Below are 21,782 nucleotides of genomic sequence, written 5' to 3'. Positions count from 1 at the left end.
ATGGGAAGTGTAGAGATAAGCTTTACCTCATCCCAGCTTAAGCTGTGCCAGGCTTGAAAAGAAAGTCTCAGTTTTTTATAGTAGTTAATTTAGTTTTGGTGGTTTCTGTATTGAGAGACACCATATTTTTCTGTAAACAGTATCACTCATCTAACATCACTTTAAAGGCTTTTAAGTGGTTCAATAAAGGTTTTAATCCTTTAGATGAAGGTGTAAAGATATCTCAGTGTATTTTGCTTCTAGGGTTTACCTTAATGGCAACTGACTTTCAGTGCAGTCTGCATCATTTAAACATCATTTCCACTGAACTTTCCATCCTAGGAATCCTGATTTCAGTTCATGAAAAGGCAAAAGCTAGTCTGAATTACTATTTGACTGATAAGAACTTGAGTAGATACATGCTATTTGTAGGATGCTATTTTAAATCTTTGGTTCGAAAGGTAGGATAGGATTTCATTTCTAGAATTATCCCTAAGGGAGAATTTCTTACAGTCACAATTACTATGAAAACTCCTTAATTCACCCTGTAAACAATTTTTATCAATTTGTCTAAATTTGTTAATGTTTCTTTGTGGCCCCCCAGTTTACTCCTTCACTTTTTGTCTCTTGGAGGTCTGATCACCACCCTGGTGCCTGGTTAGAAAAATATAGGTTTCCATTCTTGGGTGGAAACTGGAGAGCGATCGTGGTCATTTGCTGGTTCTTGCCCACTCAGCTTGCCTTGACGCCGCCGGGCTTGGCAGTTTCTGTGCTCTGAGATGGCGGGAGATGCCACACTATTTCAACTGAGTTTTTTCTCAAAACTTAAAAAATTTTGTTTTGCTAATTAGGAATATTTCAATTCAAGTTCATTGTATCTTGTGACACCTCGATTGCAGTGCATTTTTAGTTGCATCTCCTTTCTCTGTAGGAATAACTTGACTGTTATCGACATGATTGGCGTGGAAGGATTTGGAGCAAGAGAGCTACTGAAGGTGGGCGGGAGACTTCCTGGCACTGGAGGTTCACTGCGCTTTAAGGTGCCCGAGTCCACACTGATGGGCTGCCGGAGACGTGAGTCCCTGCGTGTGGTCCGTGTGTGTGGTCTGTGTGTGTGGCACTCGGACAGGACAGGCTTGGTGCCAAAGCCAAGAGCAAAAGGAGATATGAGAAGATTCTTTTAAAAATATACAGTAAATTCATTGTATTGATGCTAGTAATTAAATCAGGCAAACATTTGAGTATATGTAGGCTGGTACCACTTGATTAGAAACAATAGCCTTAGATATTTAACCCAACTTAAATAATAGGTATGGGGGGAAAAGTATAATGTTAAGTTACCAGTAGAGTGTCAAACATTTAAGATAAATAGTGTGAAACTGTTAATTTGGTTATCAGTTACCTAATCCTAAAAAAATCACACCAAAATGATAAGTAGAGAGAAGGCTGAAGGTGAACTAACCACCCTTTTGCAGTAATGGAAATGTTCTACGTCTGTGTTGTCCAGTATGGCAGCCATGCGCTACATGTGGCTAATGAGTGCTTAAAATATAGCTCGTGTGACTGAAAAACTCAATTTTTAAATTTATTTAATTTAAATTTAAGTAGCCATATGTGTCTAGTGGCTACTATATCAGACAGTGCAGATTTAGAAATTTGTTTAAGTGTTCCATTAGAAAATTCTAAGTTTTACATGTATTTAAATTAAATGCTTTTAAACTATTTATATTAGTTCCAAGAACTTCCTTAAGAACTAAGCCAAAAGTAAAACAATAGATACAGAATGTTTTTGGTAAATTCTGTCTTGTTTTCCTGTTACTATTTTTAATTTCAGGAACACACTGAAAGCATTTTAGTGTAACAGTATGTTTCCTGTGGAGAAAACTGATTGGTGAAACCATTGGATAATTTGTAGAGCTATTTTAGTGCCTGATTGTACATTTTTTTGGTTTAGAAAACTATGCTAAATGAGCACTGAGTTTGAAAAGACTGGCCATTTTGCATTCAAAATCTTCATCAAAGTGTTCATTTTTTTTCATTCATTCATTCACTCATTCATTCAATAGTTTAGAGTTGCCTTGAAAGTTAGAGTTATGGAGGAGTATAAACCGTAGAACCAGATAAAATGTTAGTCCTAATATGGAATAAATTGTGGGTTATAAATTTATAGGAATATTTTAAAAACCGATACTTCTTCCTTTTTTAAACTCCCAGCATGAAATGTGCTCTCATTATTTGCAAGGATTTAACTATTTACTACCTCTTAATGTAATGGGAGTGTGAACTGTGTTTCTAGTGTCCATGATGGTTTTACACAGAAGCACACACACCCTCCAAACTGGTCCTGTTGGGTGTGAATGAGGCTCCCGGGGCACAGGGTGCATGGTGGCTCGTGGTAAATCCAAACTATTAAGCTTCGGAGAAGAATAAACTTTTCACCTTAACCTTTAATAAGTAAAAGAACAAAGAAGAGATTTGGGTTACTTTGGGTACGTAGGCAGATCACTTAACTTAAGAAAAACCTTGACTAGTTAAGTATTTTTATCATATTCTGGTAGTAGAATCTAGAACCATTCTAGAATTTAGCTAGGAATCATACTTTGAGCTTGTATTGAATTTTTTTTTTACATTTTAATCATGTAGATCATGGTTTGTGGATTCAGTAAATGTTGATTCAGTAAATTATTTTAAATAAATTTTTCAGTTCATCTGTACTAAATATCACTTTTCATCCTCACTAGAACTGAAAGACAGCAAGCAAATTTTATCAATTACAAAGAACTTTAAGGTTGAGAATATCGGACCACTTCCTATAACTGTGACATCTCTGAAAATTAATGGGTATAATTGCCAAGGTTATGGATTTGAAGTTCTAGACTGTCAGCAGTTTTCCTTGGACCCCAACACATCCCGGGACATCAGCATTGTGTGAGCACTGGACTTTAACCTCATTTCAGTTTGGGGTCACATTTACTATATTGTGGGGAAAAACTTTTTTTCATTGGTAAGACGTCTTGAGTTGTTTTCATGTTAGTATTTATCTTGCAGAAGTAAGAAATTCTGCTGCCATTATGATTATTCTGTTTTGTGCCTAAAATTAAAACCATCAAAGTTCATAAAGATGCCTCTTGCTGTCAGGTTTACTCCAGACTTCACCTCTTCCTGGGTCATCCGCGAGCTGACTCTGGCCACCGCGGCAGACCTGGAGTTTCGCTTCACTCTCAACGTAACCCTCCCTCATCACCTGCTGCCTCTGTGTGCGGACGTGGTTCCGGGACCCAGCTGGGAGGAGTCGTTTTGGAGGCTCACCGTCTTCTTTGTCAGGTAAGCTGCCACCTTCTCCACTGTTCCTCCCTCACTGAGTGGAGACGCCATCCAGCCGAGTTGCATGGAAATGTATATTGCCCGGTGGGATCGAAGCATATGAATTGAGTGGAATTTTGACATTCGTGAAGTAGACAAAGTAGTTCCTGGTATGCTTGAAGAGAATTTACTGTTCTCTAAACTAATTGTAGGAGAGTCATAGGACCTAGGAGTGTAATGGACAGTTGTGTTCCATATATTTTCATTGGCCGTCCCGGTGGAAGATGTGAATGTTATACGTAACATTTAGGATATATGAACATCATCTGTGACATAGGATGTGTTATTAGCTCAGTGCAACGGCAGTTTGAGATTAGAAGACTAGAATGACCCTTTAAAATGTGATTTTATCCTGGAAATGTCTTTAAAAATTGAACTGGTATGTCAGAATTATAAATATTCACATTTTCAGAAACAGTTTTTTTGAATCTTTAAGAGATGTCAGAAATTATGGAGTCATTCCATATCCATAAGATACGGAATCTTAATAGCATTTCTTTAGACTTTTCCCATCGATTGATTCACCGCTCTTCTGTAGAGCTAGTCTTTTTTTTTTTTTTTTTATTGGCATATAGTTGATTTACAATGTTGTGTTAGTGAGCTAGTCTTTTTAATGCCAGTCACAACCGGGCAGTAATGAACCCCGTTGCTTTCGTCCTCAGTTTGTCCCTGTTGGGTGTGATTTTAATAGCCTTCCAACAAGCACAGTACATTCTGATGGAGTTCGTGAAAACGAGACAGAGGCAGAATGCCAGCTCCTCTTCACAGCAAAGCAATAGTCCGATGGATGTAATCAGCTCCCATTCTCACAAGTAAGAATTCTTGTAGTGTGGGGAGAGGGTTCTCACCTTTGGTATGACTCATTTCTGATTTTATTTTAAGGTCATATACATTTTGGTTCCAAATTTGTTTCAGTACCATTTTCTTTAAGTCGCTGTTGTGACAGCTACACCATTTCTTTCATTATAAGATAGACTTCACGTAAGGACTTAGTTTATTAAACTCCCGGAGCTTTCGGAGCACGAAAGGTGAGAGCTCCTTGGTGTACCCCAGACTGCTCCCTCTTTCTCATGGAGTTAGAAACAGAGAGGGAGAGGTTTACTTGGTTTGCCTTTATGTTAAATGTTTTTCTTCTTAAATCCAGAAGCAATTGCAAGAACTTTCTCGATACCTACAGCCCCTCTGATAAAGGTCGAGGGAAAAGCTGTCTTCCGGTAAACCCCCCGCAGAGCAGGATCCAGAACGCGACGAAGAGGAGCCCGGCCACCTACAGCCATTCGCAGAAAAAGCACAAGTGCTCGGTCTATTATGGGAAACACAAAGCCAGTGCAGCCGTCGCCGGCAGTGCCAGCGCCCCCGCAGAGGACAAGCAGACCTCGGCCCCAGGCGGCTCCCTGGCTGCTGCTAAAGAGGACGCATGCCCTGCCGGGATGGGCGAGACCTGGGTGGGCCTCAAGTACACAGGTGGCCTAAACGTCAACCTGCAGAAGAATCTAACTCTTCCCCAAAACTTACTGAGTAAAGAAGAAAACACACTGAAAAACGCAATTGCTGTCAGTAATACTTCTTCCGAGTGTCACGTGAAGGAGGGAGTACAGACATGTATGTTTCCTAAGGAAACGGACCTTCAGATTTCAGAAAACATAGCCGAGCTCAAGGAGCGAGAGGTCTGTCCTCTGAAGACCCCTAAGAAACTACCTGAAAATCACTTGCCGAGAAATTCACCTCAGTGCCAGTCAGACTTGCCAGAAATTTCCAGGAAAAATAATGGTAATTTTTCCATCCTCCTTGGTGACTCTTCTCTCTTGTTTGTCTCCAGTCTGTTCTTAGTGGAATTTGTTCTCATCTGTGACTTTAGTTTGAACTGTGGCCGCTGAATTTTTAGTTCACACACAAAGTTTTATTAGCAAAGGTATAAATGTTGAAATACCATTTCTGAGAAGGAAAGTTTAGGACGGGACACCAAGTTTTTAGAGCATCGTGGTTAAGAAGTTTACTTTTTTCAGTCCATTCATTAGAATGATGTGAATATCATATTGTATTGTTGGAATTTATGGACACCTCTTCCGAAGTATCTTTTTTTTTTTTTTTTTTTTTTTTTTTTTTGGCGGTTCTCGGGCCTCTCGCTGCTGTGGCCTCTCCCGTTGCGGAGCACAGGCTCCGGACGCGCAGGCTCAGCGGCCATGGCTCACGGGCCCAGCCGCTCCGCGGCATCTGGGATCTTCCCGGACCGGGGCACGAACCCACGTCCCCTGCATCGGCAGGCGGACTCTCAACCACTGCGCCACCAAGGAAGCCCCCGAAGTATCTTTTATCTTGGCTTTTCAGACTGTTTGCAGGAATCAATCAGTCTATGACATGTTTCTGATGGAACAAAACTTAACAACTCTCTGTATGTAACAGCTGCCACCATTGCATGCTCCTTCTCCCTGGTTCTTCTCTGGTCGTGTTCCTTGGTTAAAAGAAGGTAGATGTTCTCTCGCAGCAAACGCAGTTAATAAAAATGCAAGCAAAACTAGACTAGGAAGCCTACCTACACATACATTTGTCATTAAATCTTTAACTGATCCCTCTGGCTTCTGGCATAAGAGCCTGTGCTTATTTTTGTGTGTTTATCCTGATCATTTCGATAAGCACATTTCTACTCCCATTAAGAGTCAGCTTTTTGACACTTTTTAATCTGGAAGAATCAGTTACCTTTGATCTTATTTGAAACATGTAAATATAAATAACATCATATTTTTCACTCCTTGGTATTGTAGAGAAGATTGTATTAATAGATTGGCTGATTCTAATGAGCTTGATGCATTTAGTAGGGAAAATACCAACCTGAATTTTAAATGTTCCATCAAAGGACGTTTCTAATTCAAAAGGAAGGCAGGGTCCTCTGAGTAGAACATGGTTTGGGCGATTTGTGCATCACTCCCAGTGCCCCTTGTTCCTCCCTGTTGGTGCCATTTCCCTGGCAGCAGTGCGCGCGCTTGAAGAGGACTCCTGTTTGCAGGGCCAGCTATCCCCACGGCCTCTCCCCCAGTGTGTGAGTGCGCCCCCTGAATGAAGCCTCTACCAGATCTCCATGAAGTCGCAGCATTCCTTGTCTGAGGGTGTTGATGGCGGGGCAGAGGGGTGTCTGTTCATCCATTTCTGTCCTGACACTGTCTAGGTCCCAGACTACAAAACTCTTGTGAAAGGGTGAAATCATGGAGTGAGTCTAGCTGGGTTTTTCTCTTGTTTCATGTGTCATTTAGGCCTGAGGACAGTATTTGACATAGGCTGACTTTACACAAACTTCAAGTCAGACTTGTTTGAGGGACTTGCTCCTCCAGAAGTGCGTCTTCTGTGGTCCAGGGCATCCATCAGACATCTGGGTAGATGTGCCTGCAGAACGCAAGGGCTGTGGCCTTGTGGGCGGGTGGATGGGAAGGCCTTCTGCTGCATCAGAGCTCTTTGAAGGGCGTGGGCCAGCCATGTAGTGCTAGGGGGGGTCAGAGGATTCGACTTGGTGCTCCTGGATACTCTTGTCCAGTACATGCTGTTTAATGCCCGTAGTTGAGCCTGGATGACCATATAGTATCTAATAACACTTCAGCAAGTGTGAGTAAATTTAACAAGGGAACCCACAAACATAGGGTTTGCTTGTATCATTGTAGATGGCAAACCCGCCCCGAACCTTTCCTCCCTGTACAGATGACTGGTATGCTTATGATGCTTTAAATGAAAACCAATCTCTCACTTCAAGAATTTTTTTAAAACTGCTCTTTAGCTGACTTGTCAGCCTGTTAAGCAGTATCAGGGTGATTGCTGGTCAGATCACATAAGATTTGATGAAAGAACTTTGGCTTTCCACCATGTTCATACCAGCAAATTCAAAGGCGCTAATTTGCAGCCCTGTATTTCTCGCCAGAATTAATCTGTCAGCAGGAGATTCCTCACAGGGAAATCCATTCACTGACATGTATTTGGTTCTGACTGTTTTCTGTTTACATCACTGTTCTAGGAAAATATCAAAGAGGTTAAAAAGTAAACAAGCGGCCTGCCGTCAATTTACAATTTAAACATTTTAAAGAATTGAGAATTTTAAAAATAAGAAAGGACTGAGAAATTTAGGGGAAGCAAATTGTAGTTTGAAGGTAAGATACGGAGTCTTTTGGTCATATTGAGGGTTCAGGGTTCCTTTGTCAGAATTTTAAGGAAAACATTGTAATAAGCTGGCAGATGGCGACAGGCAGGGGGTCACAGGGTGTAAAGGACACTCAAGAATGAGAAAACCAAAAACGTAAGAACCTTCCAAGTTTTCCCTTCCAACTTTGAGCATCAGTTCTTTTCTTACTTTGAAAAGGATTTCACTTTGTGTTTCCATCTTAAGATCCTTTCTAGAATCTGAAGAAAACAGCTTCAGTCTTGCGAGCTGAACCGATGGCCCCTCGGGAACTTCCACTCACTCAGTTGAAACCAGTCAGTGTCTGTGCCACATTCTAGCCATTCTCCCAAAGTACACAGACGTTCTTAGAACCAGGTCTAGTGACAAGACTGCCTTTGGGAAGGGGGACTGGGGAGGTGACCTTTCTCCCGAGAGTGCCTGAAATGGCATCCTGAACCCTCCAGAACTCCTGGAGATGCCTGAAGCACTGGGCCTTTTCTTATTCTGAGACAATTTTTTTTTTCTGAGGGTAACTTCTTGTGTGAGAACGAAATCTTCCAGGCTGTATATTAATGGCTCTGGCTACGTGCTCACCGTTGTTGTTGTGGAGAAACAGTGTTTTCTGAATAACAGAAAATGTGTCACCCCTTTCCTGCTCTTTCTCCTGCCTCCTCCTGAGAGGCCTGTAGTAAATCATAAATTAAAATTCCCGATAGAAATGCAGTCTCTTGACTTGTTTTTTGGCATCAGCCTGTCAAACAACCTTGAAACAGCGACGCCTTCCAAGCATGTGTTACATGGTCCAGAGTCTCTTGATGCTCTGACAACAGCAGGGCTTTATGTGTCATGTAAGGTGAAATTTGTCTCTTTTCAAACTGTTTATAACTGTTATTTTTTCATTATATGATCAAAATAATACAGACTTAGAATTAGGGCTAGAGGCAAATTGCTTCTGGCCTCAGGAATAGTTAGCAATTTTTTCGTTGTTTCTGCTTATAATAATGTAAAGGATAATGAACTTTTAAATTTAATAATACCCTAAAACCTTGAAATTAGTAGCACATGAAAGTTTTCACTGAATTAGATAGATACCTCCAAAATTTCTGAAATACCAATATTTGCAGAAATTCAAAAAATAGTCTCATTTGCACACATACTGGTTACTGGAAATGAAGATCTAGTGGTTTACTCAAAATACAATTAGATTTGATTCAGTAGAAATCCAAGCAGGATTCTGGCCCCTTAACTTGTTCCTGTTCTTGTATTTGTTTTGTTATCTCTGTGGCTCAAATACTCCTACTCCGTGAGATAAATGGCAGAAGAGCGTATAATGCTGTGAGTAAGCACGCTTAGTAGGATGCCACGGGATGGCTCCATTTTTTAAATGAAGTGTATGCTCACGGTATTTCTGAATTCTTGAATATTGTGATAGAATTTCTCAAAGGCTGAATTTGAATTCATTTTATTGTTGGTCCTAATTCTTGGCCCCCACAATAGGCATTAGTAATTTTCGGAGAGTCTGTGCTTTATCCCTTTTTAGGGGGTAGTTTAGTGTTGGATATTAAATTTGGATCCTTCCTAAGAAACTTTGATGGCTAATACTTTTAGTGCGATTCTTGGCCTGAAGAAAACCATTTTCTCATGAATTAAGACCCTAGGAAAGTCACAGCACATTTTTGGAGGAGAATATCTATATTCCGTTCATACCGATGGCTTCCGGCATCTGAAGTGATGTCTTTGTTTATGATGTCTTTTTCTGTTTGGACCCCTGTCTCCCTTGCTCTTGGCTTTTTCCTGGCTCATTCGCGGTCCTGGATGGTTTCCTCTGTGGGCGTCTCACACCCAATCTGTGTTGCAGAGGAATTTATGCTTCCCCAGCATTTTTATGGCTACGTAATATTTACATAATTTTCCGTTAACAAAATAAAAGAATGCTTACCTTTTAAGCATCATTGTTGAAATGTATGCATCTTGCTTTGAGTGAGCTTGATTTGTAGCTTCAGGATTGCAGGGTCTGGAGGGCGTTTGACCCCTCCTGTCATTTGGGTTGAGAGCCTCATGCAGCCCCAGGCCCCTCAGCAGGGCCGGATGGGAGCCGGAAGCCTGCTCTGCTATGATGTATTTGCACCGTAGGCATCTACACTTTCTCAGATGGCCAAGGTGTCGTGAGGGATTTTCAGTTAAAGAAAAAAGGGGAAGGTACTGAAATCCTTTCTGATTCATATTAGAACACTGAGCCCAGTTATGGTGGGGTTGAAGTCTGTTTGACCATATGTCAAAGTCAAGGATAGAAGAGGAAATACGCTTAGGAATGACGTCACTTGAAAAAAAAAGGAAAGGTCACATTTCAGATGTGGTTCCTGCCGGTGCAGACCTTGCCAGCGTGATTGTCTCGCACTTGGTTCTCACCCCGCAGGTGCTGTTCCCAGGGCAGGTGGGCGTTTCCTGCAGGAGAAGGCCCTGCCCTCCAGCAGTTCATGTGTCTCTTGGTGGTGACCCTTTATATTTCTGTCTGTTCTGATTGCAGCTCCATAACAGTCAGTCAGGGTAGGCAGAGGAAGTGGTATTGTCATTTCATAAATAAGGAAACTGGAGCTCAGGAAGCTTAAGAGACTTACTTCTGATTAGTAAAACTAATTAGTGTCTGAGTCATGACCAGAACCCAAGATCTTACCTCCCTCTCTCCTTCCCCTAACTTAAAAAAAATTGTGGTAAAGTATGTAGAACCTAAAAGTTACCATTTTAAATTGTAAAGCTCAGTGGCATTAAGTACATTCACATCATGGTACAACCATCATGTCATCCATTTCCAGAACGTTTTCATCATCCCAAACAGAAACTCCGTACCCATTAAGCAATAATTACCCGTCCTCCGTCCCCGCACCCCCTGGGAGCCACCATTCTACTTTTTATCTCGATGAATTTGATGACTCTAGATCCCTCAAACAGATAGGATCACACGATATTTGTCTTGTGACTGGTTTATTTCACTCAGTATAATGTCTTCAAGGTTCATCCATGTTGTGTCATGTGTCGGAACGTCATTCCTTTTTTCCCTCATCTTAACCATTTTTGTGTGTACAGTTCAGTAATGCTAATTATATTCACCCTGTAGCGCAGTGAATCATTCCTAATGGTGTTACATGGTATTTACCACATTTTGTTTATCCTTCCATTCGTCCATGCACGTTTGGGTTGTTTCTACCTTTTGACTTTCATGAATAATGCCGCTATGAATAATGGTGTGCCCCCTGCTCTTTCTTCCCATGACCTCTTTTAATGACTGTTTGTAAAACTCTTAATATAAGTACATTTTCACCTGTAAGCAAAATAAATTTCTAGAGCATTGTGGATGTCAAAACAGTCCTTAAGTCTAAATCTCATTAAATCAAATGAGATTGTTTGGTGTAGGAAGAAGATTTAACTATGGGGAATGTGAATGGAAATAATTAGCTAGAAATTGAATCATTTTTATTTATTCAAGGGAATAACCAGCAAGTGCCTATCAAGAATGAAGTAGACAATTGTGAAACTTTGAAAAAGGTTGACACAAGGTCTGCTTCAGAAAAGAAGATTCACAAAGCGTCTAAAGAAGACGTATGTTCTGAGAAGCAGGACGTACCTTCAGTCGAGGTCTGTATTCCTTTTTTTCTTGCCTATTAGAACAAAACCCAAGTTTAGGACTTAGAGTGCAAATATCTAACTGTACGTCTGTATTTCATACTTCTCAAAGAGGATAGCTATGTATTTGAATCCACATTGATAATTGGTGAGGTTCATGTATTCAGAAAGTTTATCTTCTAATTATACAGGAGATACTAAAACAATTTTTGGTGATATCAGATAGCTTTTATTCTCAAGAGAAGCTGTTCTTAAGCAAGTGGATTAACTCCTGGGTAAAGATGGTGGAGTAGAACCAGATCCCATATCTTGCCTCTCCAGTTGTTACCCAACATCCATTTTTAGGGCAAAATCTTGCTGAGTTAAAAGCATTATCCAGGATCCACAGGAGAGGGATGCCTTTCTAGCTTCAGTGCATGGGCCCTGGTGTGACAGAATCCCAGAAGAGAGGGCAAAGCTGGTGCCCAGCCAGCTCTTTCCCTTCCCACTGTGTAGGCCACTGCAAAGTGTCTAGAAAGCAGAACCCAGCCCTGTATCTCATAGGAACTAAAGTTCCCAGATAAAGGTGGGAAAGGGATTTCGGAGAATTCATCTACTTCACAGCAGGACAGAGCTATCTGTGTACTAGCATAAACACAGTGAAAAAAAATAGCATTGCAACTGTTCAAATATACTATAGTAAAAAATGAAGGAAAGGAGTAGAACGTACAGAAGACAGACCAAGATCCCAATCTAGATGAAAACATATCCAGAGACCTGAAGGGAACTCTGGAAATGCTTCACACTATAGACTGTGAATTCAATAAAATTCTAGCTTTTAAAGGCAAATTAATATACTATGATGAGGTTGGAAGAGATATTGTAAAGTTAAGTCAATAAATGTAGACAGTACATTACCTATTCAGTGGCCGAAAATTGACTTATTGACCTGAAGGAAAGGCTTTGAGGTAATCAGAGTGAATGTGGAGGAAAAATTTTAAGAGATTGTAGATTTTGGAGAAAAGATGATGATAGATGAGGGGACAAAGACAAAAAAAGTCCAACATCAGAATAATGATTGTCTCAGTAAATGGCCCAATAGTGGATCAGAAAAGTATTCAGAGATGTAATAGAAGAAAAATTTGCCAGTGTGAGTGAAAAACTGAATTTAAAGATCCAAAGGCACACTGTGTACACCAGGAAAAGCTGATGTGTGATATTGGACATAGGCACATCTGGTTAAGGTGTTGAACTTAAAGCTTAAAGAATTGTGCTGAAAAGGCAGGAAAATCAAGAAAGACACACCTAGGCTTGCCTCAGACTTTGTAGAAACATCGAATGTCTGAGAACAGTGGAACAGTATCTTCGAGAGAATGAAAATGTGAACACGAACATTATGTCCAGTGAAGCTGGCACTCAGGCACGAAAGCAGCAGACATTCATCTGTAAACTCAAATGAACTTGGGAGCCTTCCTTGAAAAATGAAGTTAGTGAAATTTAGCCAACCAGGATAGAAGTTTGAGGAAGCTGTGTTAAAGGTCTTCTGAGGTTTCTCTCCATTTTATATCCAGAACTTTGGTTAAACAGTGGGCAGTTATGGTTGCAAAGTGGATCGCAAATATTAAAACTTTAACAAAACAAAAATAGTAATAAAATCTGCAAAAAACGGGGTGGGACTGAAAGGTAAGTGAAAGTAAGTTTTAATTTTATCTTTCTTGGTAGCTAGCCAATCCTGTGCAAAACTGAAACAAGTAGTTTAAAAGGGTGAAAACCTACGAAAATATCTTTCACCATCTTTTTCTTAACCTTAGAGAGATCCTTAGGCAATTAATGTATCATGTGGAGAAGAAGCAGTTATTGAAAGTTGGCATTCCTTTGGTTCTACTTCGTTTTCTTCTAAGTTCAAATAAAATTGAGCCTTAAATTTATATTTAAAAATAATGCATGGTCCTGGTGTTCTAAATTTCTCCCATCATCTGTCCTCCCATCCTTATGTATGCATAGGTTCTTAAAAAGACATTAAAGAGTAAGGTTTGCCAAATAATCAGTGGGAGAACCTGCTTATTTCTGAGTGATGGGATTTTGCATGATTTCTTTTTTCCTCCTTTATGCTACTCAATTTTTGCTTAAACTCTACAAAAAGCATGCATTTTTCATTTAAGTAAATGGAATGAGAGTGATACCGAATAAGAAAATCGCAGACATTCCAAACCAGGAATTTGTGGTCTGTCGAGAAAGACATTTCCATGTAGTCAAGTGCTAAAGTCAGTGCATAGTAGAGGGGATTGCAGAGATGGGAACGTCAGCTTAGCTTGCAGGGGCCATGGGAAGCCCCGAGGACGAAGGAACTTGTGCAGGGGGAGAGTAGAGAAGCAGAGGAGGGAAGGGGGCAGCCGGCACCACCGGGTCTCGTGGCATGGTTGGGAGCAGTGAGGGAGTCGTCTGACCGAGAAGGAGCTCAGTCAAGAGGGGGAAGGAAGGGGAGGGCAGAGGCAGAGTCCTGCCCGCTTGCCAAGGCCCTCGTATGCCAACTCAGAGTTTAGACTTTAGTCCCTGGATCTCAGTGGGAGACACAAGGAAGTAAGTAAGCACAAGCACTAGGAAGGGAAGGTTGCCTGCTCAGGAATTTCAGGATCAAATTTTTAAAAGCACATTGGTCCAAACAGAAAAGTCTTTTTGGAGGATTTGGCCTGAGGGTGGCCAGTTTGGGGACCCTGCTGCAAATCATGGAATGCTATTGAAGGGTCCTGAACCGGGCAGGGGGTGGCGGGTAGAGGAGGGTGTACAAGAAATGGAAAACAACCTGTGGACTGCGATCTTCTTGAAGGTCGTAATTGAGTATCTTTCAATTCAGTTTCATGGAGATGGGCAGGGCACCTGTTACAAAGAGCCAGTGTGGTGGTTTAGCGAGTGCTTGAATGAATGTGTGAATAATGCATTTCTGAAGGATCAGTCCTAGTGTTTTGGAGGCTGGGTTGGGGAGGGCAGAAATGGATACCAGCTCTCTTCTCACCGGGAGGCTGCTTCTCTGCTGGGAGGTGTGATGTAATCAAGATTCTGTTTGGGCAGGAGCAGGGGTGAAGGACGGGAAGAGGAGGTAGGAGACAGTGTAGAAGAAAGACCAGCAGGACTTCTTAGCACCTGGCTGCGTAAAGGGGAGGAGCTGGCTTTGCTTGCAAAAAACAGCTCCAAGGTTTTAAGTCTGGGTAACTAAAAGATGGGGAATTGGGGCTTCATTTTTATGTTTGTCAGGGCCGTGTTGCCTCGTGGTTAGCAGCATGGACTTTGCAGCTGGTGTGAGCCCAGCTCGACACTTACTCTGTAACATTGGGCGAGTTACTCAACATCTCAGTTTCCTCATCTGAAAAATGAGGGTAATAATAGTATCTCTGCCTCCTAGGTTTGTGAGGACTGGAGGAGTGAATATAGCAAGTGGTTAGAATAGCAGCACTTGTGAAGCACTGCCCAGTAGTAAGAATCAAAGAGGTGACAGGTGTGACTGTGGTCATTGCCGACAGAGGGGGTTGGCTGGACTTGGACGTGGCAGAGCCTGGTAGATGGGAGATACCGAGCCAGAGCTGCCATGGTGAGGCCGGCCCGGGCCTGGGACTTGGAAGTTGTTCCCGTGGAGTTTAGAATTGAAGGGTGACGTGAATTCTCTGAAGTGTGCGCGGAGACCAGCGGCCCGAGTCTGCTTGATGGAGCAGGTATAGTGACGGAGGGCAGGCACGCCGGCTGGGCCATGGAGACAGGGCATGCAATCAGGAGCGGAAGTCAAGTCATTGGATCTGGGGGAGGAGAGACTGGACACATTAGGAGCGGGGACGTCCGTGCTGCCCTGCAATGAAGTGGAAGCCGAAGCTAAGTGGTGCCGACCCCTCCCAGATGTGTCCTGGGAGGAGAGGTGGGAACTGATCACTGCAGGGCCCTCGGTGCAGGGCTGTCTGGAGGGGACCCTGAGGTCAGACTGGGGATGCTGCGCCGTCTTCCGTGTGTGTGGGTGCCGTGCCCCCACCTCACATGCCCCCCAGCCCCGAAGTCTCCCCTGGCTCCCGTCCAGACTTGCCCCGTGTGCCGGTGCCCCCGGCCGTGTCTCCACACCAGGTTGAGGGGGCCACGGGCCGTGTCTTGATCCCTGTCTGTGGCACTCAGACCCTTCTTGGCCTTGGTCCCAGGGCTTGGGTGGGTTCCTCCTTCCCTTCCTGGTCTGTGATCCTGGGCAGGACAGACGTCTGCTCTGGGTGCGGGCTGCAGGGGGGCTGCAGCGGGGCCGAGGGTCTGGGGGCTTGGGCTGTGCTTGGGGCTCCGAGGTTGCTTGTAGTCACCTGGGCGGGATGGGGGCGGAGCTGTGGGCGTTCCTCTCTGCCGGCTCTGGGGGCCACGCTCAGTTTTGTAGGCTCTTCTTTAAACCACCTTGAGTGTACTTTCCATCCCATTGTTCATTTGGAGAAAATCATTCTCAATAAACACATTCCCAAGCGCAGTGCTCAGTGTTTGTTTTTCTTGTACGTTCTTGGAGCCTGACTTTGCAGCTTAGAAAATTGTACAGATCTGTCTATAGCACATGGGGAACATTCCTCCAGATTTATTGGCAGAGGAGGTTGAAGACCAGATTTGGGAGCCGCAAACTAAATTTTAATCCCAGCCCTGGCTGTTTATTTTCTTGTAAGCAGATCTTTTTTTTTCCCCCTTAGAAAAGGAATTCATGATTATTACAGAAGCATAAAGAAGGGAGGGCAAGATCTGTCCAAAATGGACCACTTTTTGCATTTTTCTGTATTCTCTTCCTTCTCTATGCAAGTGTTTTAAAACTTGGGATAATTATTATTGTGTATATGGAGCCTTGTTATAATGTCGTAATTCTGAATTTTCTCGTGTTAGAAATAAATGGGAAACTTTGTTTTCAGTGGTTACATAACATTCCATCATTTAACTGTGCCGTAATCCAAACCATTCCCCAGCAGTTGGACATTAAAGTTGTTTGCAACTTTTTATTTTCATAGTAGCATGATGAACTAAGTCTGGCCTGTATATCTGGTACGTCCTTGCTATAGGTTTCTAAAAATAGAATTAGAGTGTCCACTGTCAGGGCCCCTGGTGTGTGCCGCCAGCTCACTCTCCGGAAGCAGGGTCCCTGTTTCCCCTCATGCCTGGTGCACGACAGCCATTGTGTTACTCTGGTCTCAGCAGCACCGTTTTTTGGCAAAATCTTAGTCAGTGGGATAGGTAAGTGATGGTGTTTTGTTTCTCATCTCAGTTTGCCTCCCTTACTAGGGAAAAGTAAGCATTTTCCTTCATTTTTTGTAAAATTCTGAAAAACACAAGCAAAAAGTCATTCATCCACGATCCTGCCACTGACATTTAAAAATATATATATTTTTTCTAAGTTAAGAGGTGAATGTCTGACCTGGTTTCTCTTGCCCTGCTGAGAGACACACGTGGTACCACACGCGGCTTCCCTAGCCTGTCCTCGTGTTTGCAGGCATAAACACGCAGTGTCAACACACTTGTGTTTTTAAAGCCAAAATGGAAAGATGAGGTAATTGGTCTCTTCTAAAAACATACTTTATTATTAAATATTTTGGAGGAACTCTTCATGTTTTTGGCCTTCTCTATTTCTTCTGTGAATTTGCATTTCATGTCCTTGACCCACTTTTCTATTGAGTGTCATTGTTTTTTTCTTGTTTTCTGTGAGAACATAGGTGAAGGTATTAGCTCTTTGTCTATCAAATAGTATCAGATTTTTTTCTTAGTTTGTCATTTCCCTCTTATTTTTATTCGCTTTGACTTATGTACAGTGGCTTTAAGAATGCCTTTGTGCAGTCAATCTGTGATTTCTCTTTGATTTCTTTCTTTTCTTTTACTATTAAAGCTTAGGAAATCTTATTTCCTCACCCTGCGGCCAGTTAAATTGTCCCTCATTCAGGGAGATCAGAGAACTTAGTTCAGATAATTCAACAATGATGATGATAATAGCTAAGTCTTATGTATACTGCTTACCACTGTCAGGTACTTTAATCCTCACAACAGCCTTTTGGAAGACCTGGGAAACCGAGGCAAAGAGAGGTTAAGTCACTTGCCCAAGATGAGTCAGCTTGTCACACGAAGTGAGGTTCAGACCAGGTGGTTTGGCCACAGAGACTGGTCTTAATTTCAGGTCTGCGTGGACCCTTTCCGATCCTGGCTAGTCCTGCTTCGTCACATGTGGCACCTCCCCACCAGAAAACAAAGAGCCGATTGCCCCTGTCTTCTTCCTCCTATTTCCTGACAAGTCTGTTGGCTTTGGCTCTCAGGTTGCTTTCCCCTCTGTCCCACCTGCGGCATCCGCTGCGGGCCTGTCCGCCCCCAGCTGACCCCAGCCCCATGCCTCTGCACTGCCCCGTGCTTCTCTCTCGGTCTCTCTTTGTGTCACACACACACACACACACACACACACACACACACACACACGCCCCTCTTCCCCAGCCCTCCTGTGTGTGCTGCTTCTCCAGCACTCCATCCACACCTCCTTGTCCAGCATGTCCCCCGTGCTCCTGAAACTCACTCTCTGATACTCACAGTAGGTGGCGATGCTTCTGACCACCAAGTCCCCGCTGGGTGTAGCCCTCCAGTGCCTCCCTTCTTGTGGCCTGTTATGCCATTCTAACCAGGCTGTGCTGAGAAGGCAGCCACGTCCAGAGTGACTCCTGCTCAGATCACCCTTCCTGGCTCCACTTGGGGCTGGTCCTTTATTTGTGGGTGACCCTGGAGGGACAGAAAGGTTCAGGTACTCGCTGTGTTGAAAAGCCTTTCTTGGCCCTTAAGTGGACAGAGTGAGGCAGGGCAGGGGCAGACTCTCCCCCCCCTCCCCCACAGCAAAAGTTGGAAATTCACAGAGAGCAATACTTGAATAAATGTGGTTTGTATTTAAAGTTTAACATTGGATCGCATCTGATCATACGTCTTTAATGTGTCTATTTAGCATCAAACTTAAACGATTAGCATACGGTCCTGTAGGATAGGACTTTGTATGTTTAACTTACCATGTTTTTAAAATGCCTTCAGAATGAGAAAAAAGGTAATACGTATTGGGAGAAAAAATAAAGGAGTGTAAAGAAGAGAGCAAAAATACCATAATCCCACCACAGGTACACTTAAAATATCATTTTATTTCTAGTGTTCGTCTATTGTAGTGAGCATATTGCTTTGATGGAAGCATGAGGCTTTCAGTACCCCAGACATGTAATGTGCAGGCATCTAAAACCTTTTATTTTTCTTCTGCTAAAGGGGCAGCATGGTGGAAGGAAAAAAAGGAGAAAGTATTAGTAGACATTAGAGATATGAGCTACTTAAAAAGGGAATCCCCCTCCCCTTGGGCCTGTTAGTAGACCATGCCTAACATTTAGAAGAGGAAAAAACCCAAATTAAAAAAATTTTTATTTATATGCGTATATATATATATACATATTATATATAATATATTTCTGTCTCATGCTAAATTAAGTTTTTCAGAACCACATTAAAAAAACATCAAGCATATTCTTGGCATTATTTACTTGAAAAGCTTAAACTAGTTTGGAGCATTCTCTGGAGTTTTGCCTGTTCTCCTAAAGTTCATCTATAAACAAATAAAAACATAAATACACAAATTACTCCTCAGTTGCTTTTTTACACGATTTTTCTTCAGTAGTAATTCATGTGAATTGCACATACCAAATAAACAGGTGAAGGTCGGAGGATTTACTGCTGCTGAGGTTAACGGGCAAGCTGACCATAAATTACTAACAGATGTTTTTCCTTTTTAGCCCCTTAGAAATTTTATAGGCGACAATTTTTTTTTCTTTTTGCAGAGGCTGAGGGGAGGTAGAGAAAGAAGGTAAATGAAAACAGACTAGAGATTGAGAAATGTATGTCTGTTTTCACTAGTGGAATGTTCTGAATTCAGATGGAGTTGGTCTTCAAAAGTTAAAAGAAAAAACCATACACAGGTTTTATTTGTGTTAGTAAATTGCAACCCTTACTAAAACTTTTCTTTTTCCTCTTTAGCAGGAAGATCCTTATAGGAAGAAGAGGCTTCAGGAGAAAAAAGAAGGAAACTTACAAAATTTAAATTGGAATAAAAATCGAGCATGTAGAAAAAACAAGAAAAGGGGTGCTGCCCAGGTCTTGAGGTGTGTGATTTTTACAGTCCCTTTAAATTTTTCATCTATTATTTACGCTATAATTTTACATTTAGCTATTATGTTTCCATCTTATTTTTGTTACGTTGGATACAGATAATATGAGAGTGTAGATGTTTGTGTTTTGAGATAAAGATATATTCTTAAAAGTAACATATCTTCTGGTTATGTTTTTATTTATTTTGTTGAAAACCCCTTAAGATGAGCAAAATTTTAAAATTTTACTTAATAAAATGTAAAAAGCTATAGCAGGTTTTAGGGAAAAAGCATAGCCATCCCTCCACACCAGGGGCGTTGGTGGAGCAGGTGGTAGAGGACCTCTGGGCACAGGCAGGCCCACGGTCCCAGCTTGACCCTGACTGTCTGGGGTCCCGATAATGCAAGAGAATAGTCCCCACGCATAGAATCTTTGCCCCGATTGATCGTCCAGCAGAAGGTAGGTTCTTCTGCTGTGGGAAGTGAGCTGCAGATAGATAACTGTGAGATTTGCCTGAAGCCCCAGAGGTGGTCGGGGGGCAGAGCCAGACATGACCCCAGGCAGTCAGGCAGCCTCCTTGGGAAACCTTGCTTCTTTTCTAACCTGCAAAATTAAGGTGCTGCCGTGTTCGTGCGGATCCCATGTGTCTGGGTTCCCAGAAGTAGCTCTCCAAGCCTAATTTTACAGAAATTCCGTAGCTCGAGAATTTTTTCCCACCAGGTCAGTAGCGCATCCATTCTGATGTCACATACGGAGTGCCTCTGGCAGACCTGTGCCCCTGCGCCCTCTGCCCTGGTCCCTGGGGAGCCTCTCAGGTGGCCCTCGCGCTGACGAGCTCCCTGATTCCTGTCGCGAGTGGGCTTCGGAGCCTGTTTCCTCCCACCTTGCCCCTCCATCTCCACTGCTCCGGCTTTTCTTCCTTTGAGCATTGGCATCTGGGGATTTCTCTTTCTTGTGAGCTCAGCTAGGTACTTAAATGTGTTGCTGTCAGATGTGTTCTCTAGCAGTTCCAGATTTGCGTGGGGAAGGGACTCCACCCTGCTGTAAGTGGTTGCTCTTGTGGTTGGGAGGGAACTGTGGCAGAACCGCCCACGTGGTGGCCAGGACCCCCGCATGGAGGCATGTGACGTGCTGCTTCCAGTGTCTGCCCCCTTTGCGATCAGGAGCTTGGACCCTGGGATTCAGCCCTGTAACACGTGCCCCCCCTTCCTCGAATGTCCTGTTCTGCTGGAGGAGGGCCAGGCGACCCCAGGGGGCCTTCAAGCTCTAGTTCTGTGTCCTGCAATCAGCAAAATGCAAACAGGAAAAAAGGAAAGATACACATTATTAGATTATTGATGGGTAATTATTAAATTATTAAATACTACTTACTAATGGGTAATTATTCTTATTTAGGCTAAACTATTATTATTATTTTTTTTTTTTTTTGCGGTACGCAGGCCTCTCACTGTTGTGGCCTCTCCCGTTGCGGAGCACAGGCTCCGGACACACAGGCTCAGCGGCCATGGCTCACAGGCCTAGCCGTTCTGCGGCATGTGGGATCTTCCCGGACCGGGGCATGAACCCGCGTCTCCTGCATCGGCAGGCGGACTCTCAACCACTGCGCCACCTGGGCAGCCCTGGGCTAAATTATTTGAAAGCTGCAATGTGGTCTCCTATAGAAAGGAAAGTCACACCTTGTATTTTCATAAAAATTTGATGGACTTATGTGGTCACTTTCAAGTGGCATGTTTTTCTGATGTGGACATATAGAAAGATAAACAATTAGGGTGGAATTTCACCAATTAAATGTTACAATATATTTTTGAAAGCAGATTTCTGACATGCTAAAGAAACAAATTACGGTGTTAAAGAATAACTTCCAAGTAGCTTGTAGGTAATCAGAATGTTTTGAGAACGTGATGCTTACGTAGGTGGTGGTTGTTGGACTGTCTGTTGCCAAGCTGTCTCTATACTCTGTCTCTCTACTCTTTACCCTGAGTGGTCACAAACCACTGAGACCATCGGCTTCATCTCACACCTGTCCTCCTACAGATGTGACATGAGGTGCGGAAGTTGGACTGTGTGAAATAATCACCTAGGTCTTCATGGAGCGTTCTCTGACACATTTCTGTGTCTCCATTTGCAAAGCTGTGTTACAGATGTTCCCTCAAGTTCATAGTCTAGTTAGAGAGGTATAAACGTTGGACTGTGAACTCCTTGGGGGAAGAACTTCATTCTTCTTTGTAGACGCCACACCTTTCCTAACAGTACATGGCTCATGGTCGTCACTCCACAAATGTTTGCTAAATGAATGAATGAGAAAAGATTTCAGTTAACGCTCAGACGTTCCCCCGGACGCCAAGGAGCAGGTTCATCTACTGAGAGTCATGTTTTACACGAAAACCAAGGAAGACATACAGAGAGTCATGGGTTCTGGTCCTGCACCTGCCACTTACCAGTTGACCTTGGGGGACTCATTTAACCTGTAGAGTTTTACTCTTCTCACTGTAAAATATGAAGAGATTAAATGAGCTCCAACTTAATTCTCGTTCTAAAACAGCAAAATCTTGTTCTTCCTAAT

General features: G+C 42.7%; 1 protein-coding gene across 4 annotated transcripts in view; it reads left to right on the top strand.

The window, feature by feature from the left end:
* TMEM131L (transmembrane 131 like) overlaps nucleotides 1-21,782 on the top strand; it is a 160,074-nt gene that overhangs the window by 123,492 nt on the left and 14,800 nt on the right. For 2 of the 4 annotated variants that reach the window (XM_067736614.1, XM_067736618.1), the window contains exons 21-27: nucleotides 911-1,053; nucleotides 2,721-2,907; nucleotides 3,118-3,303; nucleotides 4,005-4,154; nucleotides 4,487-5,112; nucleotides 10,968-11,116; nucleotides 19,109-19,233. In XM_067736614.1, coding sequence (XP_067592715.1) covers nucleotides 911-1,053; nucleotides 2,721-2,907; nucleotides 3,118-3,303; nucleotides 4,005-4,154; nucleotides 4,487-5,112; nucleotides 10,968-11,116; nucleotides 19,109-19,233 — 1,566 coding nt within the window. The remainder of the gene's footprint in view (nucleotides 1-910; nucleotides 1,054-2,720; nucleotides 2,908-3,117; nucleotides 3,304-4,004; nucleotides 4,155-4,486; nucleotides 5,113-10,967; nucleotides 11,117-19,108; nucleotides 19,234-21,782) is intronic. The other 2 variants (XM_067736615.1, XM_067736616.1) reach the window with 2 other exon arrangements.

This window comes from Pseudorca crassidens, chromosome 4, assembly GCF_039906515.1.
Source record: "Pseudorca crassidens isolate mPseCra1 chromosome 4, mPseCra1.hap1, whole genome shotgun sequence".
Taxonomy (NCBI): domain Eukaryota; kingdom Metazoa; phylum Chordata; class Mammalia; order Artiodactyla; family Delphinidae; genus Pseudorca; species Pseudorca crassidens.
This window is presented reverse-complemented; position numbering and strand designations above follow the sequence as displayed.